The sequence below is a fragment of the Corythoichthys intestinalis genome, chromosome 1, assembly GCF_030265065.1.
Source record: "Corythoichthys intestinalis isolate RoL2023-P3 chromosome 1, ASM3026506v1, whole genome shotgun sequence".
NCBI classification, from domain to species: domain Eukaryota; kingdom Metazoa; phylum Chordata; class Actinopteri; order Syngnathiformes; family Syngnathidae; genus Corythoichthys; species Corythoichthys intestinalis.
Window position 1 is genome coordinate 32,914,536 of NC_080395.1, and position 21,936 is coordinate 32,936,471.

General features: G+C 39.9%; 1 protein-coding gene across 6 annotated transcripts in view; it reads right to left on the reverse strand.

Annotated features, from left to right (window-relative positions):
- The window catches only part of LOC130922900 (proline-serine-threonine phosphatase-interacting protein 1-like), a 38,495-nt gene extending 35,778 nt beyond the window's left edge, over window positions 1-2,717 (reverse strand). For 5 of the 6 annotated variants that reach the window (XR_009064612.1, XR_009064611.1, XM_057848178.1 and 2 more), the window contains exons 1-4: window positions 2,535-2,717; window positions 1,464-1,564; window positions 1,070-1,144; window positions 954-988 (exon numbers count right to left, since the gene is read on the reverse strand). Coding sequence is in view for 4 of the 6 variants with exons in the window: in XM_057848178.1 (XP_057704161.1) it covers window positions 954-988; window positions 1,070-1,144; window positions 1,464-1,564; window positions 2,535-2,567 (244 nt within the window). In the remaining 2 variants the exon portion in view is untranslated. Of the gene's footprint in view, window positions 1-953; window positions 989-1,069; window positions 1,159-1,463; window positions 1,565-2,534 lie in introns of all 6 variants that reach the window. The other variant, XM_057848186.1, reaches the window with a different exon arrangement.
- Between the last annotated feature and the right edge of the window lie 19,219 nt (window positions 2,718-21,936).

A 21,936-nucleotide genomic window follows, 5' to 3' on the forward strand; every position in this document is an offset into this window, starting at 1 on the left:
CAAGCCTTTATGTCTTGCAATTGTAATAATTGTATAATTTTAATGAAATCGTATTCAAAAGCAGAGAAGTTGCTTGTTGCAGTCAAATCTAAACTTTTACTAAAAACTCGCTATTACAACATGACAACAATAATAGAATAAAACTCGTGTTACAATGCCAACCTTATACTAGCATGAGCCTGCCACACTAACCAAAATATGGATAGAAAATCAGTTAAAATCAAATATTAATTAAATTTAATTAATTAAATTAAAAATACTGGCAGCTGCTTTGCAAGAATTATACCATAAAAAATACTGTCAACAATAAACTACCATACACAGAACTACATTCAACTGTTGTTTTACATCAAATCACAGTAATACATACATTGGTGTAACCGGTCTGATGGTGGTGTTGTTACAGCGCTTCGTTTCTCAATACCCCCCCTCTCCAAGGATACCACTCAAAGGATACCACTGACGTACTGACTACTGAGCCAACAGTCCAGTCTAGTTTTAACTGTCGGTATGCTCTTTTACGTTCTCAAGGAGTAAGGTTTTCCTAACCTTTCATTTCCACAAAACTTTTCCCAAGCCAGTCTTCGGTAGCTTGGTAGTCATCACGCTTGACTGATAAGATTGTACTTTAGGTTTAAATCGCAGCGGGAGAGGGGAGACGACGTGAAGAGTTGTGACGTAATGTCACCAATCAGGACCAGTTGCATATCGATCAGAGTATTAAAAAAATACCCTTCATATACATTTTTACCACCATGATTTTCATGATAAAAAAAAAAAATACAAAAATCTGTTACAGTACAGACGCATTACACCATTTTTTAAACATGTTTTCTCCATTTTAACATCTAAATTCCAGCAACCACAGCTTTTACTGTAAATTTATTAATTTACCATTTTTTCCTTTTTACCGTGTAGAGCAGAAGATAAACAAATACACGTACAGTACTTACGTGTTTTTAGTTGGTCGAAGGAGTCTTTCAGAGTGCTGCGTATTTTATGAGGAGAATATGAATAATATTACTATGTTGTTGTGTCCTTTTCATCAGTAAAAGAACTAAATGTCTACCTGATCTCTACATGTCCTCCAGCTTTGCGGGCTATGGTCACCAATTCCCTCCCATACTTCTCCTCTGCCGATGCCCTGTGCATGAAACACTACAAAAGTAAACACTTGTGACACTTCATCATTTTGGTGCATTTCTACCATCACAACATCCAGGAGCCGGGAGAAAAATGATGCAAAATATGTTAAGGTCAGTTCTGGGAATTCATCTTCTTTATCATCTTTCACTTTGAACTGTCATGGAAATGTTCTGTATAAAGTTCCTTATAAATGTGACTACGTCCATCCGTGCATCCACCAATAATTGTCCAACTCCAGCCATGTAGAACTATAGACGTTCCACTGTATATTTATATTTCTAGCTTAATTGTGCACTTTGAGCAAATTTTATTCTTACCTCATCTTTAACAGTTCTTCCACATCTTTACACATTTGTCTTCCATCTCGCAAGCGTTGCACCAGAGCCTCATAGCCGGCATGGCAGGTAAAATTGTAGCCCTTTGAGGAGCAAAGGCAAGTGTTGTTGCATAAAAAAATGGTGCAATGACAACCATTGCTCAGCAACTATTGCCACATGTCCTTAGGCTAACGCTGTACCAGCCATTGAGTAAAAAAGCAGAACTTAAGCATATATATATATATATATATATATTTTTTTTTTTTAAAGAGTGGCTGACTAGCTGTGAGGATCCGTCCATGTTTAACGGTACAATGCTGCTTCACTAATTACGTTTAACTGCTAAGGCAAGCAAGGTTACCCGTAAAGGGTAAATAGAACTCTACAACACAGCCCTCCTAGAAAAGAACAATGTCCCATCAATGAGGAGCGACATTATTTTTAGAATAGACATCTGTGTATTCACGTTCCAGAGTACAAATCCTCTAATTGTTGACTTAATCTAGGTTTTGCTCCCTCTATTCTTCTCATGAAATAATTATTTGATTTGTGATAATTAAAAAAACCCCAATACATTTTAATAATAATTTTTCTGTACTTTTGTTAATAATTACTTACATTACACTTACTTGCATTGCAGTATAAAGAAAATGCATATATTTGGATACATTTTACCAAAAATTCAGCGCGTTGTATTTTTTCCCCAATGTTGTGTATATTTTTATAACTTGGTTTAAAGACTATAATTCTTTAACTATACAGATTTTAATTTGATTAAATATATTTATTTCTTAATTGTAATTCAATGATTTATGAAAACAAACACCTCTTCAAAATGCATTATCATATTAAAATCTATTATACATACCTGTTCGAATGTTATTTCACTGCATATACATATGACTTGGCCTATATGTCCAATTTGAATGGGCAAAAATGGCCATTGAGTGTAAAATTCGACTTATCCCTTCTTTAAACAATGGTGTTATTTTAAATAAATAAAAGCACAATTTCTTTTTAGCACATGAAGCACTCAACCTTACTAGCGTGACACTACAAGAAGTGACTTACCCAGAAAGCATCTCTGAACAGTAAATGGGTCATCTTTCAGTTCCTTAAGAAGTGTGAAACCTTCGCCTATGAGGCTTTTCTTACACAAAATAAAATGTTTGAATAAAGACCCAAATATGCGTAGCCACTATTTTGACAATTTAAGGTCACCAGGCTCTCGGTCAACTCAGCTCCCTGGCTAGCAGTGAGTCATTTTGAATGAGGAACAGCTTCTGTCCCATGATGTCACTGACCACGTGTTTGAAACTTTAGGCGTCTTTCTGTCCCAACTGGGAGGACCGTTTTCAGTTTGTGCAAATATTAACATTAGCTTAACATACATCTTCAATAATATTGACACTACAAATTTTATAGTTTCCAGTATTAATCAACATAAAGGTGAACTGGTGTTCTAAAACCAAGTCTGCAGTTATTTTAGCTGTTAGTGATATTCCAGATCAAAGCAGCCTTAGTGTTTGCCTGTTGTTGCTAATTTGCATCATACATAAAATTATACTGTTCGTATCTATATATTTTTTTAATGTATTGTTTTGTTATTTTTTTATCTATTACCATATTCCATTATGTATTTTAACTCATTGGCGGCCATTGATGGTGATATCACAGTCAATGGCAGTAAAGCATGAACAATTCAAACAAATTTGATGTACATGTATGTCACTGTTAATGGCAGTGAATAAGTTAACTTTCTCAACTTGATTTAGCATATACCTTAAAGTGCGTACGGCATGAGAAAAAAAAGTCTTAAACAGGATTATTATGTGAATTACAATCACATTTTGAGACGATTCGACTATATACAACAATTTAGCAAAGCGCAGATGACGACAAATTAGTCTTTTAATCTGCCGTTTAGCCACGCCTACCAATATAGGGCTCTTGCGTCCCCAACAGGTGGATGACGTCAGCGAGAGAATCACGATTTCATCTGATTTAGTATGCAGCCCATTGAGGGGGAATTATTCACAATGAGGAAAACGCGACGAAGAGAGCCACAAAATGTCATTGTTTCAGTATCTCTACTCCAATATTTTTACAGGATATTATTTTTTCATCCAAGTATTTTTCCCCAATATCTAAATAAATGGCATGGTCATGACAAAAAATAGTCTTGTGCTAAATGGAATATGAAATAATAATACATTAATTCAAGACGACATGGCAAAATTACTCCATAATGGCCAAACCGTCGACTTCACCTTTACCATCGCACCTCCCGAACAATATTTTATGCCACCTAAATCGGGCTTATGTCATTTCCCTTCCCCGGCTTCAGAGAATGGAAACAAACCAAGAGGCGTGAAAGCTAGCAGACGTGCTAACCCTAACCGAATGATGTTTCAAATTCTTTTAAAGCGGAAAATCACACATAACTAGCCCGGATAATTTCACGTGACGACTGGTTTGTCGATTGTCTTCGCTGATCGGCAAAGTTGGCAAACCGCCCGGCGGAGAGCAATTTAAGCTAGTTCCGAGCTACTACGGACAGGGGAGCTCGCAAGGGTTGCAGCTGGACAATGACTGCTGCCAGTCAATGACAATGACATGCCAATCCATGATCAAATGTAAGTAGTCCTTTATTCAAAGAAAGTTTGTACTGTTTACTTCATAATCGCTGTATTCGCGGCTATTTTTAACTCAGAGTTACAATTTCTGATCGGTCGGAAAATTTGACAGAACACCGGGTGCATGAATAGGGGAATAAGCCGAGTATAGTTCTCTCCCGGCGGGGGTATGTGCAACAAGCCGCCGACGGAGCAAGGACCATGTCAGCCACTAAATGCAAGCCACCTACATATTATGATGATCCCAGTATTTGACATAATATAAAACACGATGTTTACTCACTTCCTGGTAAGTCCAATGGTCCTACAGTAGTAGGGCTTGTTTTGGCCAATATCTCCCGGTGACCTTTTGAACCCCCAGAAAGGCGCACACGCCTCTCCCTCTTACAGCAAGATTTTTCTGCAGCCGTTTGGCTGGCGTCATGCGAAAAATAAACGTATTAATCCGCAAAATCAGCTGAATCCTTAGTTCCTCTCATAAAACAGTACGGCTGTATAGTGAAGAGAACTCCTTCCTCCGTACGCGTCACAGCGCCCTCTTTCTAAACTCGAGACTGTTGCCGGAAGTCACTCATTTTCATGGCACGGGATTCAAAAAACGAAATAAATATAGCCATCGCTTCCACACACATCCAAGCCGTCCATTTCATTCAGGAGCATAAAATACCACGTGTATTATGAAATAAACATGCTTTTTCATGTCACAGGCACTTTAAGGCAGACACGTCCAAAGTCAGGCCCGGGGGCCAAATGCGGCCCGTGGTCAAATTTCATCCGGCCCCCAGCCTCTGTCATAAAATCAATAAAGTCTGGCCCGCACACAGACTTAATAAATCTGTCAGCAGTCCTGCTACCAGCATATGAAGTAGCTTACACATGAAATGCTGCTCCTTATTTACCCACTAAAAGGTAGCAGCACTCTAAGCAACATTACCCCGTGTGTCCCTTTAATCCCAATTTTCTAAAATGGCGACAATCAACAAAAATATAAAAGTTAACTGCGATAACCAATGCTTCAAGCATAGGTAGAGATTGGACTATTACTTCACTAAAATATGCAACTGTGTCTGCCTCATTTGCAAAGAGACAGTCGCTGTTTTTAAAGAGTTCAATGTGAGGCGATATTACCAAACAAGACGCACTGACATATACGACAAGATTACAGGGAAGATACGTAGCGGGAAATTGAAGCAACTTGAAGCTGGTTTAATTTCACAGTAGCTGTATTTCGCAAGAGCCCAAGGGTCGAAAGAGAGCACCACAAAGGTTGGTTGCGAGATTGTTGAAATTATTAATTAAAAAAAAAATGAAGCAAATGTGACACACAGAATGGCTTTCTAAAATATATTGTTCTACGTAAAGGACGTCAGCCAAGGTCGGCCCCCCACATTTTTACCACACCAAATCTGGCCCCCTTTGCTAAAAGTTTGGACACCCCTGCCTTAAGGAGATCCAAACAGTTTTCTCTCAGGGCTGCTTTGAGGAGAATCGAAGGTCGCAAGTGCCAACTTGAAATCATGTATATTGTTGTATCGTACAGCACTAAGAAACTAAAATGCCACTGGATTGTACTTAATTTGTTCCCTCCTGTGTGTATTGTTAACACTCAATTCTCAACTTTGTTTTTTTTTTTCCTTATCACATTTGTTTACCAAATTTACCACTTTTTTTGTTTTAAATGATGGCCACTTTTTGAAAATTGAGTAAAGATAATGAATGTTAGGATAGCTCACCTGAAATATCAAGCCATGTTTTCTTCACGATAATAACCTTTTTAATATATACAGTATGTCACATGAAAATTAGACTCCTGAGAACTACTTTTGCTACTACTATTCCTGGTCTCATTCATTAACTGAAATTTTACAGTTTACTACATTGATTTCAAAATGTTGTCAGGTTTTGACCCCTGAGAAACTGGAAAGGCTCTTTTTAAGTGACTCGCTCTATCTAGCATTGAATATGAGAAGGCATTAAAATGTAGGCTGAAAGACTCAAGCTTCTTTCATGATATTTTCACAACTGTATTCACTGTGGGCCATTAAAAATTGGGCTTTAGCCCACTGTTAGCCCGTGGGCTTTGAACACCTCTGGTCAGATTGAAAGCAAAAACACAAGTGAAAGATTAAAACTTTTTCTTTCAGGGCATTGAAGGAAAGTATTGATGAAGCTTAGTGGACTAGCTGTTACGTATGTCTGCCTGGGCTCAAACAATGTGGTCAATTTGCATGTTCTATCAGGAAACTGAATCACTTCCCCATTTAAAAAAAAAAAATCATGTTAGCTTCAGTGAAACCTTCAATTGAGCATGAGTGTTGACTTGTCTATTATTGCCCTATGATTGACAACCAATGTCCAGTTACATGTAGAGAAGACAGAAGTGATCATTTTTGGGCCAAAAAAGGAACAGATAAGCAGGCACCTAAGCACCATGTCACTTACAGCTACAAATCAAGTAAGAAACCTTGGCGTAATTATTGACTCAGACCTAAAATTTAATAGCCATCTAAAGTCCGTCACTAAATCTGATTATTACCACCTAAAAAATATAACCAGAATTAAGGGGCTTCTGACTCAGCAAGACATGGAAAAACTTATGCATGCATTCATTTTCAGAAGATTGGACTATTGCCACGGTATATTTACGGGTCTTGATAAAAAATCAGTCAGGAAGCTGCAGCTAGTACAGAATGCTGCAGCCAGAGTCCTCACAAATACAAGGAAGCTGGACCACATTACACCGGTTTTGAAATCGCTACACTGGCTTCCAGTGAGTCAAACGATAGCAGAACCTATGGGGGTTCTGGCCTGCAAGGGTCCTGGTTTGAGGGCATAAAGTGGCCGTGGTTTGACCCGGGGGGATCGAACAGAAAGGTATGATGATGTGCGGAGCTGTAATATACAGTAGTGTTTAAGTTAAAAAATATATCTCTGCCAGCTACAGTACTTGGCCAGTTGTCTGGAGGGGCCCGCAAAAAATTTCTACTTGATGCGAAAGTGTGGGGGGCCCACAGGGTGTCCCGTTTATGCTCATTGCATCCGGGCCCGGTTCACATTTATTCCGCTACTGTTATGAATCATGATTTTTAATAGAATGCTTGTAATACAGAGATTGTGAAGTCTGTGTGCAGTTTGTTAACTAATATAGTCTGTAAGCACAAAGACAATATTTTAAAAAGTAGCAAGGTAGATTGCTGTTCAATGGCAATTTTGAGGAAGGTCTAGGCAGACAAATACAACTCTGATGACGTGCGGTGGATGCCATACTGTATGTAATTCTTTCATAAATAAGTGAACAGCATCCATTCAACAATCTAACTATAAACATCAATTTATTGAACACGTTATTATTATATTTTAATACTTTTAAAGTCATCCTACTCGGGGTCTCACAAAATCTACTGCCTTATATTGTTGGGAAAGTTTGCACTCAGACTACCTCTAGAAAAGGAGAAGCCCACCTGTTCATGTCGGGACCAATGGATGGTGCTTGCTCAAATGCACCAATGACTAATGTAATCATACTCAGTTAAATAATAGTGGGCAGAAGTGCATAACATGTTTTAGTAGCTAAAACACTGTCTTTCCATGATCCTAAACACTGGTCCTTCTCAAAAAATTAGCATATTGTGATAAAGTTCATGCTTTTCTGTAATGTACTGATAAACATTAGACTTTCATATATTTTAGATTCATTACACATAACTGAAGTGGTTCAAGCCTTTTATTGTTTTAATATTGATGATTTTGGCAAAAAAGTCAAGAAAAGAAAAAAAAAAAATCCCAATCTCAAAAAATTGCCATATCATGAAAAGGTACTCTAAAGAAGCTACTAACCTAATCATCTGAATCAACGAATTAACTCAAAACCCCTGCAAAAGATTCCTGAGGCTTTTAAAATCTCCCAGCCTGGTTCATTACTCAAAACCGCAATCATGGGCAAGACTGCCGACCTGACTGCTGTCCAGAAGGCCATCCCTCAAGCAAGAGGCTAAGACACAGAAAGAAATTTCTGAGCAAATAGGCTGTTCCCAGAGTGCTGTACCAAGGCACCTCAGTGGGAAGTCCGTGGGAAGGAAAAAGTGTGGCAGGAAACACTGCACAACCAGAAGAGGTGACCGCACCCTGAGAAAGATTGTTGAGAAGGGCCGATTCCAGACCCGCAGAAACTGTGGACTGAGTCTGGACTAAAAACATCCAGAGCCACCGTGCACAGGCGTGTGCTGGAAATGGGCTACAGGTGCCGCATTCCCCAGGTCAAGCCCCTTTTGAACCTGAAACAGCAGCAGAAGCGCATGACCTGGGCTACAGAGAAGCAGCACTGGACTGTTGCTCAGTGATCCAAAGTACTTTTTTTCAGATGAAAGCAAATTTTGCATGTCATTCGGAAATCAAGGTGCCAGAGTTTGGAGGAAGACTGGGGAGAAGGAAATGCCAAAATGCCTGAAGTCCAGTGTCAAGTACCCACAGTCAGTGATGGTCTGGGGTGCCATGTCAGCTGCTGGTGTTGGTCTAAAGTGTTTTATCAAGGGCAGGGTAAGTGCAGCCAGCTATCAGGAGATTTTGGAGCACCTCATGCTTCTATCTGCGGAAAAGTTTTATGGAGATTTAATTTTTCAGCACAACCTGGCACTTTGTCACAGTGCCAAAACCACTGGTGAATGGTTTACTGACCATGGCATTACTGTGCTCAATTAGCGTGACAACTCTCCTGACCTGAACCCCATAAAGAATCTGTGGGATATTGTGAAGAGGAAGTTGAGAGACACCAGACCCAACACTATGGATGAGCTTAAGGCCGCTATCGAAGCATCCTGGGCCTCCATAACACCTCAGCAATGCCACAGGCTGATTGCCTCCATGCCACACCGCATTGAAGCAGTCATTACTGCAAAAGGATTCCCGACCAAGTATTGAGTGCATAGCTGATATAATTAATTGAAGGTTGACTTTTTTTGTATTAACACTTTTTTGTATTAGTCGAATGAAAAGCCTCCCTCTTAATTCACGCACTCCTCACTTTTCACTGTAAATATCTTTCACACTGGCACCTACGTTGGGTTGGTGGTGCTTCCCATTTCCCATCCCTGAAGGCCGGTTGATGGGAGAGCGGGTGGCCCGGGGGACCACCCTGGATCCCTGGGAGGTGACGATGGCTCCTTTGCTGGGCTGCGGGAGGAGTGATGGGCTGCGCTGCCCCCCACCGCCCTCCCTCCCCTGGCTGGCTGGTTGGGGCCGTGGCCCTGGGTTGGCGCCCCAGCGGCGTCTCTGCTCGTCTGCATGGCTGTCGCGTGTTTGGTGGGGCTCACGTGCGGCTGGATGTGATTGGGCGCGCTCGGGAGTGGGGGTCCCATTGGTGGTGGGGCAGCATAGGGTCGGTTGCCAACGGGCCTACACTCACAAGGGATTCACACGATTACTGGGTTCTAGATCACAGAGTTGATTTGTGTACACTCTACCCCTCCCAATCACTTAGCTTATAGACTTCCCCACCCCCTCCCCTTCTTTCCCTGGTCAACAGGCCCCCCACATGGTGTCAACCGGAGATACATCTAGCTGACGATAGCACCAACATATTAATGGTTAGTGTAGGCGTTCAATGTATTTCTTGTTGTTGTTTTTTTCTTTCTTGTTTCTTCTGTTCACCCATAACCCCTTCCTGTTCACTGCTTTGTCATAATGAACGAGGTATGTTGAATGATCAGAATGGGAGTATGTCATGCTTCCGATGTGAAACATTAAAACTGTTCAGACCAACCGGACACTTAGACTTCCATTCCTGAACAGGACAGGTTAAAAAAAAAATCAGTTGTGTCCATCTAACCCTGTCCTCTGGATCCTCTGCACTCACACCAACTATCTTCATGTCCTCTTTATCTACATCCATAAAGTCTTCTTTGGTCGTCCTTTAGACGTCCTGCCTGGCATATGGAAATTCAGCATCCTTTTGCTAATATACTTACTATCTCTCCTCTGGACATGCCCAAATCCTCTCAGTCTGGCCTGTCTGACTTTATCTCCAAATCTTCTAACATGCGCTGTCCCTCTGATATGCTCATACCTGAGCCTATTCATCCTGGTCACTCCCAAAGAGAACCTAAGCAACTTCATCTCTGCCACCTCCAGTTTTGCCTCCTGTCTTGCAGTGTCTCCAGATCAAACAACATCGCTGGTCTCACCAGTTTTATAAACCTTTCCATTTTTTGTTTAGCTGAAACCCTTCTATCACACCTGAAACTTTTCTCCATTTGTTCCAGCCTGCCTGCACACGCTACTTCACTTCTTTTCCACACTCTCCATTGCTCTGTACTGTTAAGCCTAAATACTTAAACTCCTCCACCTTGGTTTCTTCTCCCTGCAGCCTCACTCTTTCTCATGGTGCACCACATTTCACTTGTTTCAATTGTGGCCACAAGAGAGAGACACAGACCTGAATATGATCGCTCGCCAGGCCCTGAAAAGTCATAGACATAGTTGTTTGGATTTGGGAGTTTGGGAGTAGGGTTGGAAAAATTCCAAATCAGTGCGACCAGTTGGGATTAGCAGCACCACGTGCCTGGGGCATCTCCCTGGGAGGACATGTTGACATGTCACAGAACACACTGAAGACTTATTGATTTTCAAATGGAAGAGAAGAGAGTGTTTCAGCACTGTGCAATGGCCTAGTGTTAAAGCCTGTGGGATCACACACCTCAAGAAATGTCAAACAAAAAGCACAGTACAAATCCTTTCTTTGCCTGAGAAAATCATCTAAAGTCTGAATGTGCCATGCCATTGGCTACCGTGGCTATACTGTATTGGCTCGACACAGTGGCGGAACAAATTCTAACCAGGCCAGGGACATGGAATGTGACTGGGCCCCCTAAACCCAAATAATAAAGAGCCTCATACCATAATTTCAAAACTCACACATGCAATAGTGGGGCTTACAATCCTTAGTACCACTGGGATCAACCATGTTATTTTGAAGTCCTTCAAATGGACATGAAGAATATGAGAATAACAAAAATTGCGTAAGCTACATGACCCGCTAATAATAATAGTAATAATAATAATACGACAAAAATTCAAAGCAATTCAGTGTCATGGAATGTCACCACATCATTTTGAGACCTACTTGCACTGCTCTAACTTATGAGAGCACAGTCGCCTAGTCCAAATATAATGTATATATGTATGGCTTGGAACAGCTGGCAGCTGCGAGTCCTTAAGATCACCGCTAAACAGCCGAGTGGATGAAAAGGGCTTTTTTAAAGCTAGACTAGGACGGCTGGGCTAGTGCAATAACAGCCATCAACAGTTTACAACTATTTTCATATGCCATCAAACTGTAGACCAGTGCATGTCTGCGTCCTGAGAAATGTCATAAGTAAACGTGTTATACCAGGTTAGGTCATTATTAAAAATGTGATTTTCTTCACTAACAGCGCCACGCCGGTATGGCAACATAATAGTGACCCACACTGGGCTACCAAATGCCAAAACTTATGCACTGTTCTATTCGCAGTCATGAAAATACAAGAGCATTGGATTGTCTCGGTAAATTGGTCCCATTGTGTTTATTCTACAGTTTGTTAGAATTCCTACCTAGAGTAATGTGTTGTCAAAGACATTGGTGTGTTCAACTCCCAGAGAATGAACAAAATACGTGTCCAGTTTCGGCAATGCGGCGTTTTACGTAGCTGTCATTTTATGCCCGTTTTTATTTTTTTGTTTTGTTTGTTTACTCAATTGGATGATGACATTGTTAGCTTATAGTTTGTTGTTATGTTATTTAGATGATCATCATTCATACAGTAGTGGTGAGGCTCTAACAACTAGGGATGGGAATCGAGAACACTCGGAACACTCGGAACCGGTTCTCTTCAAGAACCGGTTCCGAGTGTTCCGATTCCATGGAATCGTCCAGCAATTTTTCTAACGATTCTCTTACCGGTTCCAACCAGCATGATTCAAGTTTTAAAATTTGCGTATGTTACACACTTGGCATGGCAACATATTTATCAATGGCGAGGCTTCTCATCAAGCGTAACCTGGAGAGAGCTGTTGCCGAGTGAATTTACTTTGACTTTTACAGGCCATGACATTATTCATGAGACTACTTAAAGAAATTGTGATTTTTTTCCCAAAAAGTCTATTAATGGGTCTATCGTATTCCTCGCCGAATACTCTATAAGAAAGATATAACATATATGCATCTAAAATAATCCTAAACGATTTTATTAGCAATTTCAATTCTCCTGTTAGAAGGATTCCATGGGTATGCGTTCGTTCCCATAGCAACCAGTCAGTTCCGGTTATTGTCCTACATCGTGCGTGCTGCGCATTCTGGGACCGATAATAGGCGTAAGGTGCGCATTTCGAGCATAGGACGGCCACCTGTTAGAGGAAGTATAATCTGTGCGTCCATGAACGAATGTAAGTATTTCCTCTTCATGCTATAAAGCTCTTATGATAAGTTATCAGCGCAACCGTTTCGTATTTTTACTGTTACATCGACTGGTTGCTCCCACTCGTTCTCGCTGCGTCGAGGAGAGCAGTATTTACATTATATTCGCATTGCACCTTTGTGTTAAATGGAATGTGTTAGTTTAGCATCTTAAAATGATGTTGTACATCCATATGAGTGTAAAGTTCTTAGTTTTCGCCACTTTTATGGCCAAGATGACCGCACGTGCACTCAGCGTGTTTCCTAGTTGTGCGCTCGCACCCCCTTACCTTTGTGTCATTATAATATTACGAGTCATGTATGTGTGTTATTGACTGCTTTACAGTCGACTGCATTGTTTATTGCATCAGCACTAATCTGATGTAATTTTCTTTCCTTTCAAGAACCGCACATATACACACACATTCCAGTCTTCTTCCACACACATACAAATACACCGACTTCTTTCCACGCATGCTCTCATCTGCTCATTGAGTGATTGTCATATCAAGTGCCATTGCCTGTATATAGTTGTGCCTGTTGACAAGTTGGATTAAAAGTGCCAAAGACCAACTCCACTCTCCGCTCCTTGTGTGCTAACCGACACTCCGAGGCGAATGAACCACAAAACATATTGAACCCAGAACCTCATATAGTCCATTAGTCAAAATTAGAATCGATAAGGGAATCGACAAAGAATAGAATCGTTAAGCAATATCGATAATGGAATCAGAATCGTAAAAATCTTATCAATTCCCATCCCTATTAACAAAATAAATATGTGTCCATTCAATGTGGGGGGCCTGGCTTACAGTTATTCAATTTTGAACCCCTCTTCAACCCTTGCAAGGGTCTGGGTTAGAGCAAACTAAAGCCTTGCTGGATTACCTAAAGTTTTTATTTATATATTGAATTGTGTTGACTTCAGAGTCCCCTCTACATCCACAGTAACTACTGTTGAACAATTCTATAGTCAAACAACACATCTACCATTTTTGGGCAAGCTTACCTCACAAGCCCGACTAGACGCCTTGTCTATTATCCTTGCAAAGTTTTGCTGCGACTCGTTGGCTGTCACTGTGACCCCGTTTTAGGCCTCTAATGGAAGGACAAGCTTTGGGAATCAGCTGTGCACCCAGACAGGGCCTTAGTGCACAAACACACACACTTCGCGGTTGTATCCCCCCCTCACACTCCCTGGAGTGGCAGTTATTGAACTGTGACAAACGAGCCGTGTCAGAGCAGCCCCCCCACCTGGAGAATTGGCTAAATGACCTTTCCATTACCCAACCACTGCTGTAGAGAAGCTCCCCTAAACCCTTCTTAGATAGAGTTACACATACACACATGCTTACACTGTTTTTGAGGAACAGGATGGAGGAGTAGAGAAATAGCGGGATAGCAAGGTTATATTTGAAGAGGGGAAACCTTTCACATTCTAAAAATAATAGAATGGAAATGAGAAACTGTTAGAAAATTGAAAAATCCCCCCTCCCCCAAATAGAGGCAGTGCCCCAATTTATTAACAGTTAAATTGTTAGTGAAGTTTCACGTGTCGTTACAGTTGTGTGGTATACTTTATTCCCACAAATTTTTATAGTATGTTCTTCTAATATTTGAGTGTTTGCTGTCCTCTTTTGGCCCCGTCTTCTTTCCTCAGACTGGTTGCTCTGTAGCATCTTCATGTTTGTGCCTGTGAAAGTCTCTGGTGACTAGGCCTTTCCCACCTCTTGCAGCTTGTTTGTATGCCTTCATGCACAATTTGTGTGTGTTTCTGTGAGTGTGTCGTAAAGGCAGTATCGGAAGGCTTACTAATTTGCTAAATGGATTCATCCATCTGACAGAGGACAAAGATTCTGCTTGGCTTCACTCCTGTGATCCTGCCCACAAGGGGAGTCCAATTGGGCCCAGCTGCGGGTCACCACACGTGGCCGTGAGTGGGGCTCCGCTTCACCAGCCACTCAACACACTTTGCTTTGTTGTTTATCTTTAAAGAGTTATTGATTTATTTTAAATGTGCCTAGGGTGCACATACATGCCTGTGATTTCACATAAGACACCCTGTTGATTTTTGTTCCACCAAAACTTTTTTTTTTAATTCTATAACTAATAATATACAATAATAAATTGTAATGAAAAACCAGGGCCTTGAGCATTTTGCTTTATTGTATAATTTTCTAATGTTCATTTCTTTTTTGCCACCTGCAGCAGTGTCCTGTTTGAAGACAGTACTTCAATTCAACTGCAGGTGGTGGTGTTGATTTTCTAACGTGTACTTCAGTTGTTACTCTTTGTTCACATACCTTTTGTTTTCTGTTTAGTCTCAATCCAACTTGATGAGGCCTTCTGACAGAATTATCACCATGTATGTCTGACACGCAAACAGGCGCACTAGGAAGGAGCCTTACCTCCCAAAACTCTTGATGTCATTCACCCATGCGTTTGCTATATTATTCCTGTTTGGGGTGAGATCAGATGAGAATCACTATAGAAAATGGATGGATAGATGGATTTCCATCCACAATAGGGTGCACATGCATTCTTTATCTCGAAACCTAACCCATCTTAATGCTCATGTACATATGTTTTCTCTCTCAGACACAATCAAGGTCTATCTATCAACGTTTTTGCACTAAAGTCTTCAACTGAGACTGAACCTGCACTACAGAGGTAATTTAGTGGTGGACACTTATGCTTTATGTAGCAGAGGGTCTTTGATGTTGTTTTCGCAGAACTGACTTTTGGCGATCTATCAGAGATTTTACTGCCATGTTGAAAGTGAGTACAGATCATGTTTTGCAGTCGATGGCCCTCTAACGCTTTATCACACATGAACATTGCTTCATAAAAATGTAGCGATATATTACTACAATGGGGTCACTTGACAGCCTGTGCCTAAGACCGGTAAATGAATAGATATGCTGTGCTTTATTTGTGTTTGTCAATCAGTTTGTGGCAACTTGATGATGAAGAGCTGCAGTGTGGTGCCATTATGATTCTTGGAGATGGAACATTGCAATAAGTGGCCTGTCACTACCCGATCATGACGGGCTACCGGATTGCTATTGCGCATGCGTGAACCGACGCCATTTTCTCTAGCGCGGTGATGGCAGATATAGATATGTACGTGATGATAGATTAAATGACAAGACATACTTTTTCTTTCTTGAGTGATAATATGTTCTTCTAATATTCAAAAAACAAAACATTGAATGAGTATGCAGTGGATAGATGAAAATTGAATTTGACATTGAAAAGAAAATTGAAACCGTTTTGAAGTACATGTGTAGAACAAAATCAAACTAATGCAATTATAGGACTGAAGCCTTTGTGCATTTTTACAATAACACTGTTTATTACATACATCTTCTCAGACTAACTAAAAAGGGTATTTCGGCTATAGCAATCTGAAAAACCTTGTATAACAAAGTCTGTAACGTCTAAAGTTTTTTAGTTTAAATTCAAAAAGTGTGAAATAGGGCTGTCCCAAACGACTAATTTTCTCCCGAGTAGTCAGCCGACTATTTTTACGATTAGTCGACTAGTCTAATAATTAAAAAAAAAAAAAAGTTTTTTGTTTTGTTTTTGTTTACTAATTTAGCAATGAAATTTTTGTTGACGCTTATCAATTCACAAAAAACATATTGGAACACTTAAATTATTTATTAAAGTACAAATAAACACGTAAATAACAATAATAAATCACAAATAAACAATGAGTTCAAATGCTGATAGAATTAACTAGTGTAGCATCCCGATTGAAAAGGTGGTCTCTTAAACTGATGGTTTACAACTTTTATTCCATCCTTGATGTAATCACACTGTAAGAGTTACGGTGCACACAAATGAAACAACACAATTAGAAATTAACGGAAACTTTTCACCTTTTTCCTTTTAAACCTTATTTATATATCAATGAATTGCCTTTACCTTAATTTATTACCTTATCATTGACAATCTCTCCCTTGAGTGCAATCACTGTATATACTGTATATATTTATGACCTTTTAACCTTATTTAATTTTATATACCATAAAATAAACCAGAACATGAAAGAAACCTTTCAGTTAGCATTAAGGACAATACTAATAGCACTCATAGGCCCATTGTCAATGAAACGTTATTATTCAGTAAGGCGACAGCACCCTCTGGTGTACAAAAAATGAAAAAAAAAATTACAAACTGGGTGACGGCGTTTAGGTGTTTATTCACGGCCGACGTGCAGCCAAGCTTGGCATTGAAGAGACAGGACAGAAGAGTGTACCCTCCGTTGTTTCTTTGAAATAAGTCAATGTTTTGGACACTCTGGTGCGCTTTTTTTGGCTTTGTGCCGCTTTCCCCGGCAGAGCATTCGACATTCTGAACTTTCCACGCATATTTTTTTTTAACCCTTCATTAACCGTCGACGGGATGTTGTGCTCGTCGACGGATTTACGTCATCGATGAAGTCGACTATGTCGACTAGTCGTGACAGCTCTAGTGTTAAATGTCTCTGAAGAGTTTAATTGGTGTGAGGGGAGAGAAAGACAGGCACGTAAGGAAAGCACTTTTTAAGTTCATGAAAGACATTGCATACATCTTAAGGGTGGGGAAATGGATGCGGGACATTTTCTACATTAGGTGGTGGTATGCACATGGAAGTTGCTTTGAATCCGCCATTCATCACAAGAAAAAATTTAATGCTCATGAACAGTACGGCTACCCATTTGTGCCTGGTTTTTCACGTGACTGCTTTACGCCACTTCCTCTGTTGGCTTAATGCTTATGAGCGTGAGAGATTTGGACATATAAATTAATCTTCGAATGGCCTGACATGTGGGTTAAATAAAAATGTTTTTATATGTCTGAATTTAACAGATAAATCATCTTATGGACATCGCGGCACATTAATAAAAAAAAAAATGGTGGATTGCAGCAATTTGGTGCATACCGCCATCTAGTGTACACGGATATGCAGCGACCATGCCTTCATCCTTATTATATATACATAAACTTGATGTCTTTCAAGAATTCAAACAGTGCAGTTTAAACAGTCTTCGTCTCCCCTCACCCCAGGTAAACCCTTCAGAAACCATTATCACCCCGCAAAGAAGAAAGAAAAAATGTATATTTACTGTTTAATCTATCACGTACATATCTATATCTGCCATTATCTAGAGATAACTATATCAGTTCGTGTATGCAAAATAGCAATCCGTTGCGATCCGGTAGCCCGTCACGATCGGGTAGTAACAAGGCCTTTAAGGTTAAAAATAAAAAAAAAATATCTGCATCTGGCCGCATTCTGTTGGCCATCTTGCATCAGATGAATTATAACTACTTCAAAGTACACGCGGCATTGACTATAATTGACTATAATGTTATATTTATCGAACGGTCCGACACAAAATGGGCGAAAAGTGATGACTCTCGACCCCATTCCGTCCTACAGCATGAATCAGATATCTAGTTTTAAATTAATGATATTTAATACACTGACTGACTTAGGCTAGGTTCATACTACAGGTCTTAATGCACAAATCTGATTTTTTGCCATATCTGTTTTTTTGGCGTGCCCGTTCAGACTGCCTTTGTCCATTGAGACCGTTCAAATATCACGCATGCGCACTAATTCACAGTCCGAGATGCGATCAGCAAAGAGACCAACATGCGCAGAATCATCAAAACAAATTACATATGCTAGCTGTATGTCATTCCAGAGTGATCATATTTGGATTTCCAAAAAGAGGACAAAAATAACAGACATTAATAAACCTCGTTTAGTCTTATATTCAAAGTTTATATGGACTGATAGAACGCATACATGCACACACATGGGCCTTGACGTGTGTGCGTGAAATGACGTGGGTGCGTCAGTTTGCCCTGACTTGGCCATGTGTGCAATAATGAAATATTGCTCATTCGGCGCACAGAATGAAAATCGAAAATTGTAAGGCTTATTCTTTGCTTCATTTTATTTTTTTATGACTGTTGTCAAGCCCACTTCGTGCTTAAAAGCAGAGTTCAAGCTAGGCGCTAATGCCTACGTGGCTGCCATCCTCCGTGCCTCTTGCTCTTTGCTGACGTAATTGCCGCATGAATTCCGATTTAGGAGTCTTGACAGTTCAGTCACGTTCTGAAAAAATGTGGCCCAGATCGGATTTGAACCACTTACGAAAGTGACTCAGATCGGATTTGAAATGGACCACTTCTATGCGACTTGTCCCGTTCAGACCGTCAAGTTAATACCTGACTCGAGTCGGAAAAACACGAAAAAATCGGATTCGTGCATTAAGACCTGTAGTATGAACATAGCCACATTGTGTGATACAAACTGGTTCACCTGGTGCGCATACATGGATCAGCATATTGCCTTTTTTCATTCTTTTTTTTCTTTTTTCTTTTTTTTTTTAAATAAAAATTATGTTTATATGGATGTTTAAAAGAGAATTGCAACCTGCAAAGTGTGACATACCAAAATATGACATACACAAGTTGCACAACGTCTACGTTCATCTGTCTAACGCAGGTAAGCTAGCTACTTGCTTGTAGTACTCGTGTACTGCTCGTACACAAACTAAATTTCAAATCAGTTTTACAATCGATTCAGAGGACAAAGTGTAAACCAACAATGAGACTATAATTTATTGTGGAAACTCATCAGCTTTATAGACACTAATGGGGTACCGCAAGCAATACGTCACTTCCGCTCATTAATATTCACGACATTAGCTACTGTTGCTAAGTAGGGACAAGCCACCGTTTGTCCCTAATAGGAAATGAATGGAAATGGTGTACGAAGGAGATGTTTACAGAGCTAATCCTACCAATTCTCTCCGAAAATGATGTGCCTGGTGCCAAATTGACTGGCAAAGATGTGGAAGTACATAAAAATGTTCAGTTAAAGAGATGGCTTTAGTGTCGAAGGCTGAAAAAGACGAAAAAAACGAGCCGACCTAAGCGTAGCTTTAGCTTTTTTATCGACGCGACTGACAATGACATTCTCCTGTTTCAACAAGCTATCCTTTACCATCAGCCCTGTCTTTCTTATATATCCTCTGGTTGTCCAACGTCTCTTACCGTTCTTGGGGGTAATTTAGTTAGCTTTGTGTAGCGATCGAAGCCAACGAACACTTTTAATTTTTTCATTGATAACACATCTTAACCCTATAATTTATTTACACTTCCCCCTTACTAAAGTTGTTTATACATGTATAAACAGAAACGGTAACAGTGGCAGTCAGATACCATTGTAATTCTTTTCAGGTCATTCATTGTCAGACAGAGGCAGTATGGCACAACGTTATGCTAAAAAAGTAAGTTAAAAATATAAAAATGGCTTACCTCTTTGTCCTCTGAAAGACCATGCCAACCCAACATAATGTTTACTACATATGAAACGTGAATTGATTCGCCGAGCTGGTGTTAAAGTCCGCGCAAGTTGATGCAGTCTTCACATTTTTTCCTCCCGAGTTTTTGGTTTCCGGAAACGTATGAAGAAAACATCCTTCATGTGTCGTAATGTCTGGAGTCGTTTCTACAAGTTCCAAATAAGCAATGCGTGATCGGCATGTTTGTTTTTGAAAGATTACCGGAGAAAAGTAGCACTAATTACGTTGGGTCTATGCGAAGGCGGGTCTATAATGTCCCGCTTCGGCTTTACTTCCGCTTTACGATGCGACGTCACGGTCTAAAAATAGCCTGCGTGCGGTACGCCATTTGGATACTCTTAAAAACCCCACGTCCATCATATTGGGTGTGGCACGTTCGCTCACACCACACTAGTTCAAGAGACTGAATTTGATAAAGTGTCAAAGTACACAAAGCTCTCATTCGCCCATTTGCACACACAGCAACATGTTGGGGAAACAGATTGTTATCAAAGTTTAAAAAAAAAATGTGAGTGTCCTGCCCTTAAAATTTTCCTCCACATATTTAAGCAGTAACCATCGAGCAGTCGTATACATACACTGTATATATAAAAAAAAAAAAAAAAATATATATATATATATATATATATATATATATATATATATATGTATATGTATATATATATATAATTTTAGTGTCCCTGATTTGGGCCTTGACATTTGTGCTGAGAAAACCTTGATAAATGTGCTTCTTTAAAAATATAATTCGTGATCTCTGAGACACACAAAAAATGGCTCTCATACTTCTTCTTGCTAAGCTAAATGATATCTCGTTGTGCGTTTGTGTGAAAATGTAGTAAATGAATAACAAAAAAAAAAAAAAAAAAAAAAACCTTCTCACCTAAACTAGTAAAACTCGTTACACGGCTATTATAATCTCCCCTACTCCTTGCTGCTAGTGTGAAACAGCCTTAAATCCACTGTGCTACTTTACAAAGTAGTGATTTTTCTTTTTCCAACAATCATGATGGGAGGGGTGAAAAAGGTTCTCTAAGGAGGATTATTAAGTCAAATACTGTTTTCATGATCATCCTTTTTCTTCGGTATCTCCAAAATATGACTATTCAGCAAGCGAATGACTTATAGTCGGAAGTGAGCAAATACTCAAACTCTTCATCTAATCTCTATTTCCCGGCGATTAATTACTCAAAACGTGAATGTGGCTCCATGCAGGCGTGTTTGTTTATGCAGACGGTGCCGGCCCCCAGGTATCGGCATTACACTGGTGTTGGGCTGCGTGGCGGCGTGCATGATTATCGACCGACGTGTCATGCAGGATAAGGCCCAGTGTGCCTCTGTTGACTGCTCTGCGGTTAGCGCTGCAGGGAGGCAGGATTGTGGTTAGGCTGCGCACAGCCCAGGATGTGGAAAAGGAGCGGGGGTGTGTAGTGTGTGTGTATGTTAGAGAGAGCGAGAGAGAGTGCGTATACTTATACTGTCTGCCTGTGCATTGTCTCCCTATCCTTTTATTGGGAGGCAGCTCTTGATCAATTACCATGGCATCTTAATAGTAGAACAAAATCTGTTGCTAGAGGATTCTCAATCCGTTCGAACCAAAAATGGAATCCCTTTATACAGTAGGAACAGTATTAGACATAATCTGTCTCAACTAAGATTAGATTTGCGGTGTCATAAAATGTTTATTTACTGCACAGGAAAGTTTTAAATGTGACCTTCCATTATTTTTTTTATTTTTACATTATTTTTTTTCGTAACCTTAGATGTGATTTTCTCATGTTTGCATGCAATCAGATTGACTAACAGGATAAAATTTGAATTCTTAAATATTTATTTTGAAACTCTTTGCTTAAATTGGACATATTCAGTGGGTGTGTAGTAACCACAAAGTGGGCAGATACTTGTATGAAAAGGCGCAGTGTGAGCGTCCGATTACAAATCTGCTCATTTGCAGAGCGATTTGATTAACAAAAGTGTTTGCAATCAATTCACAAGCCTCATCAATCACAAAAATTAACCAGGGCATAAACTAATTTTGACCT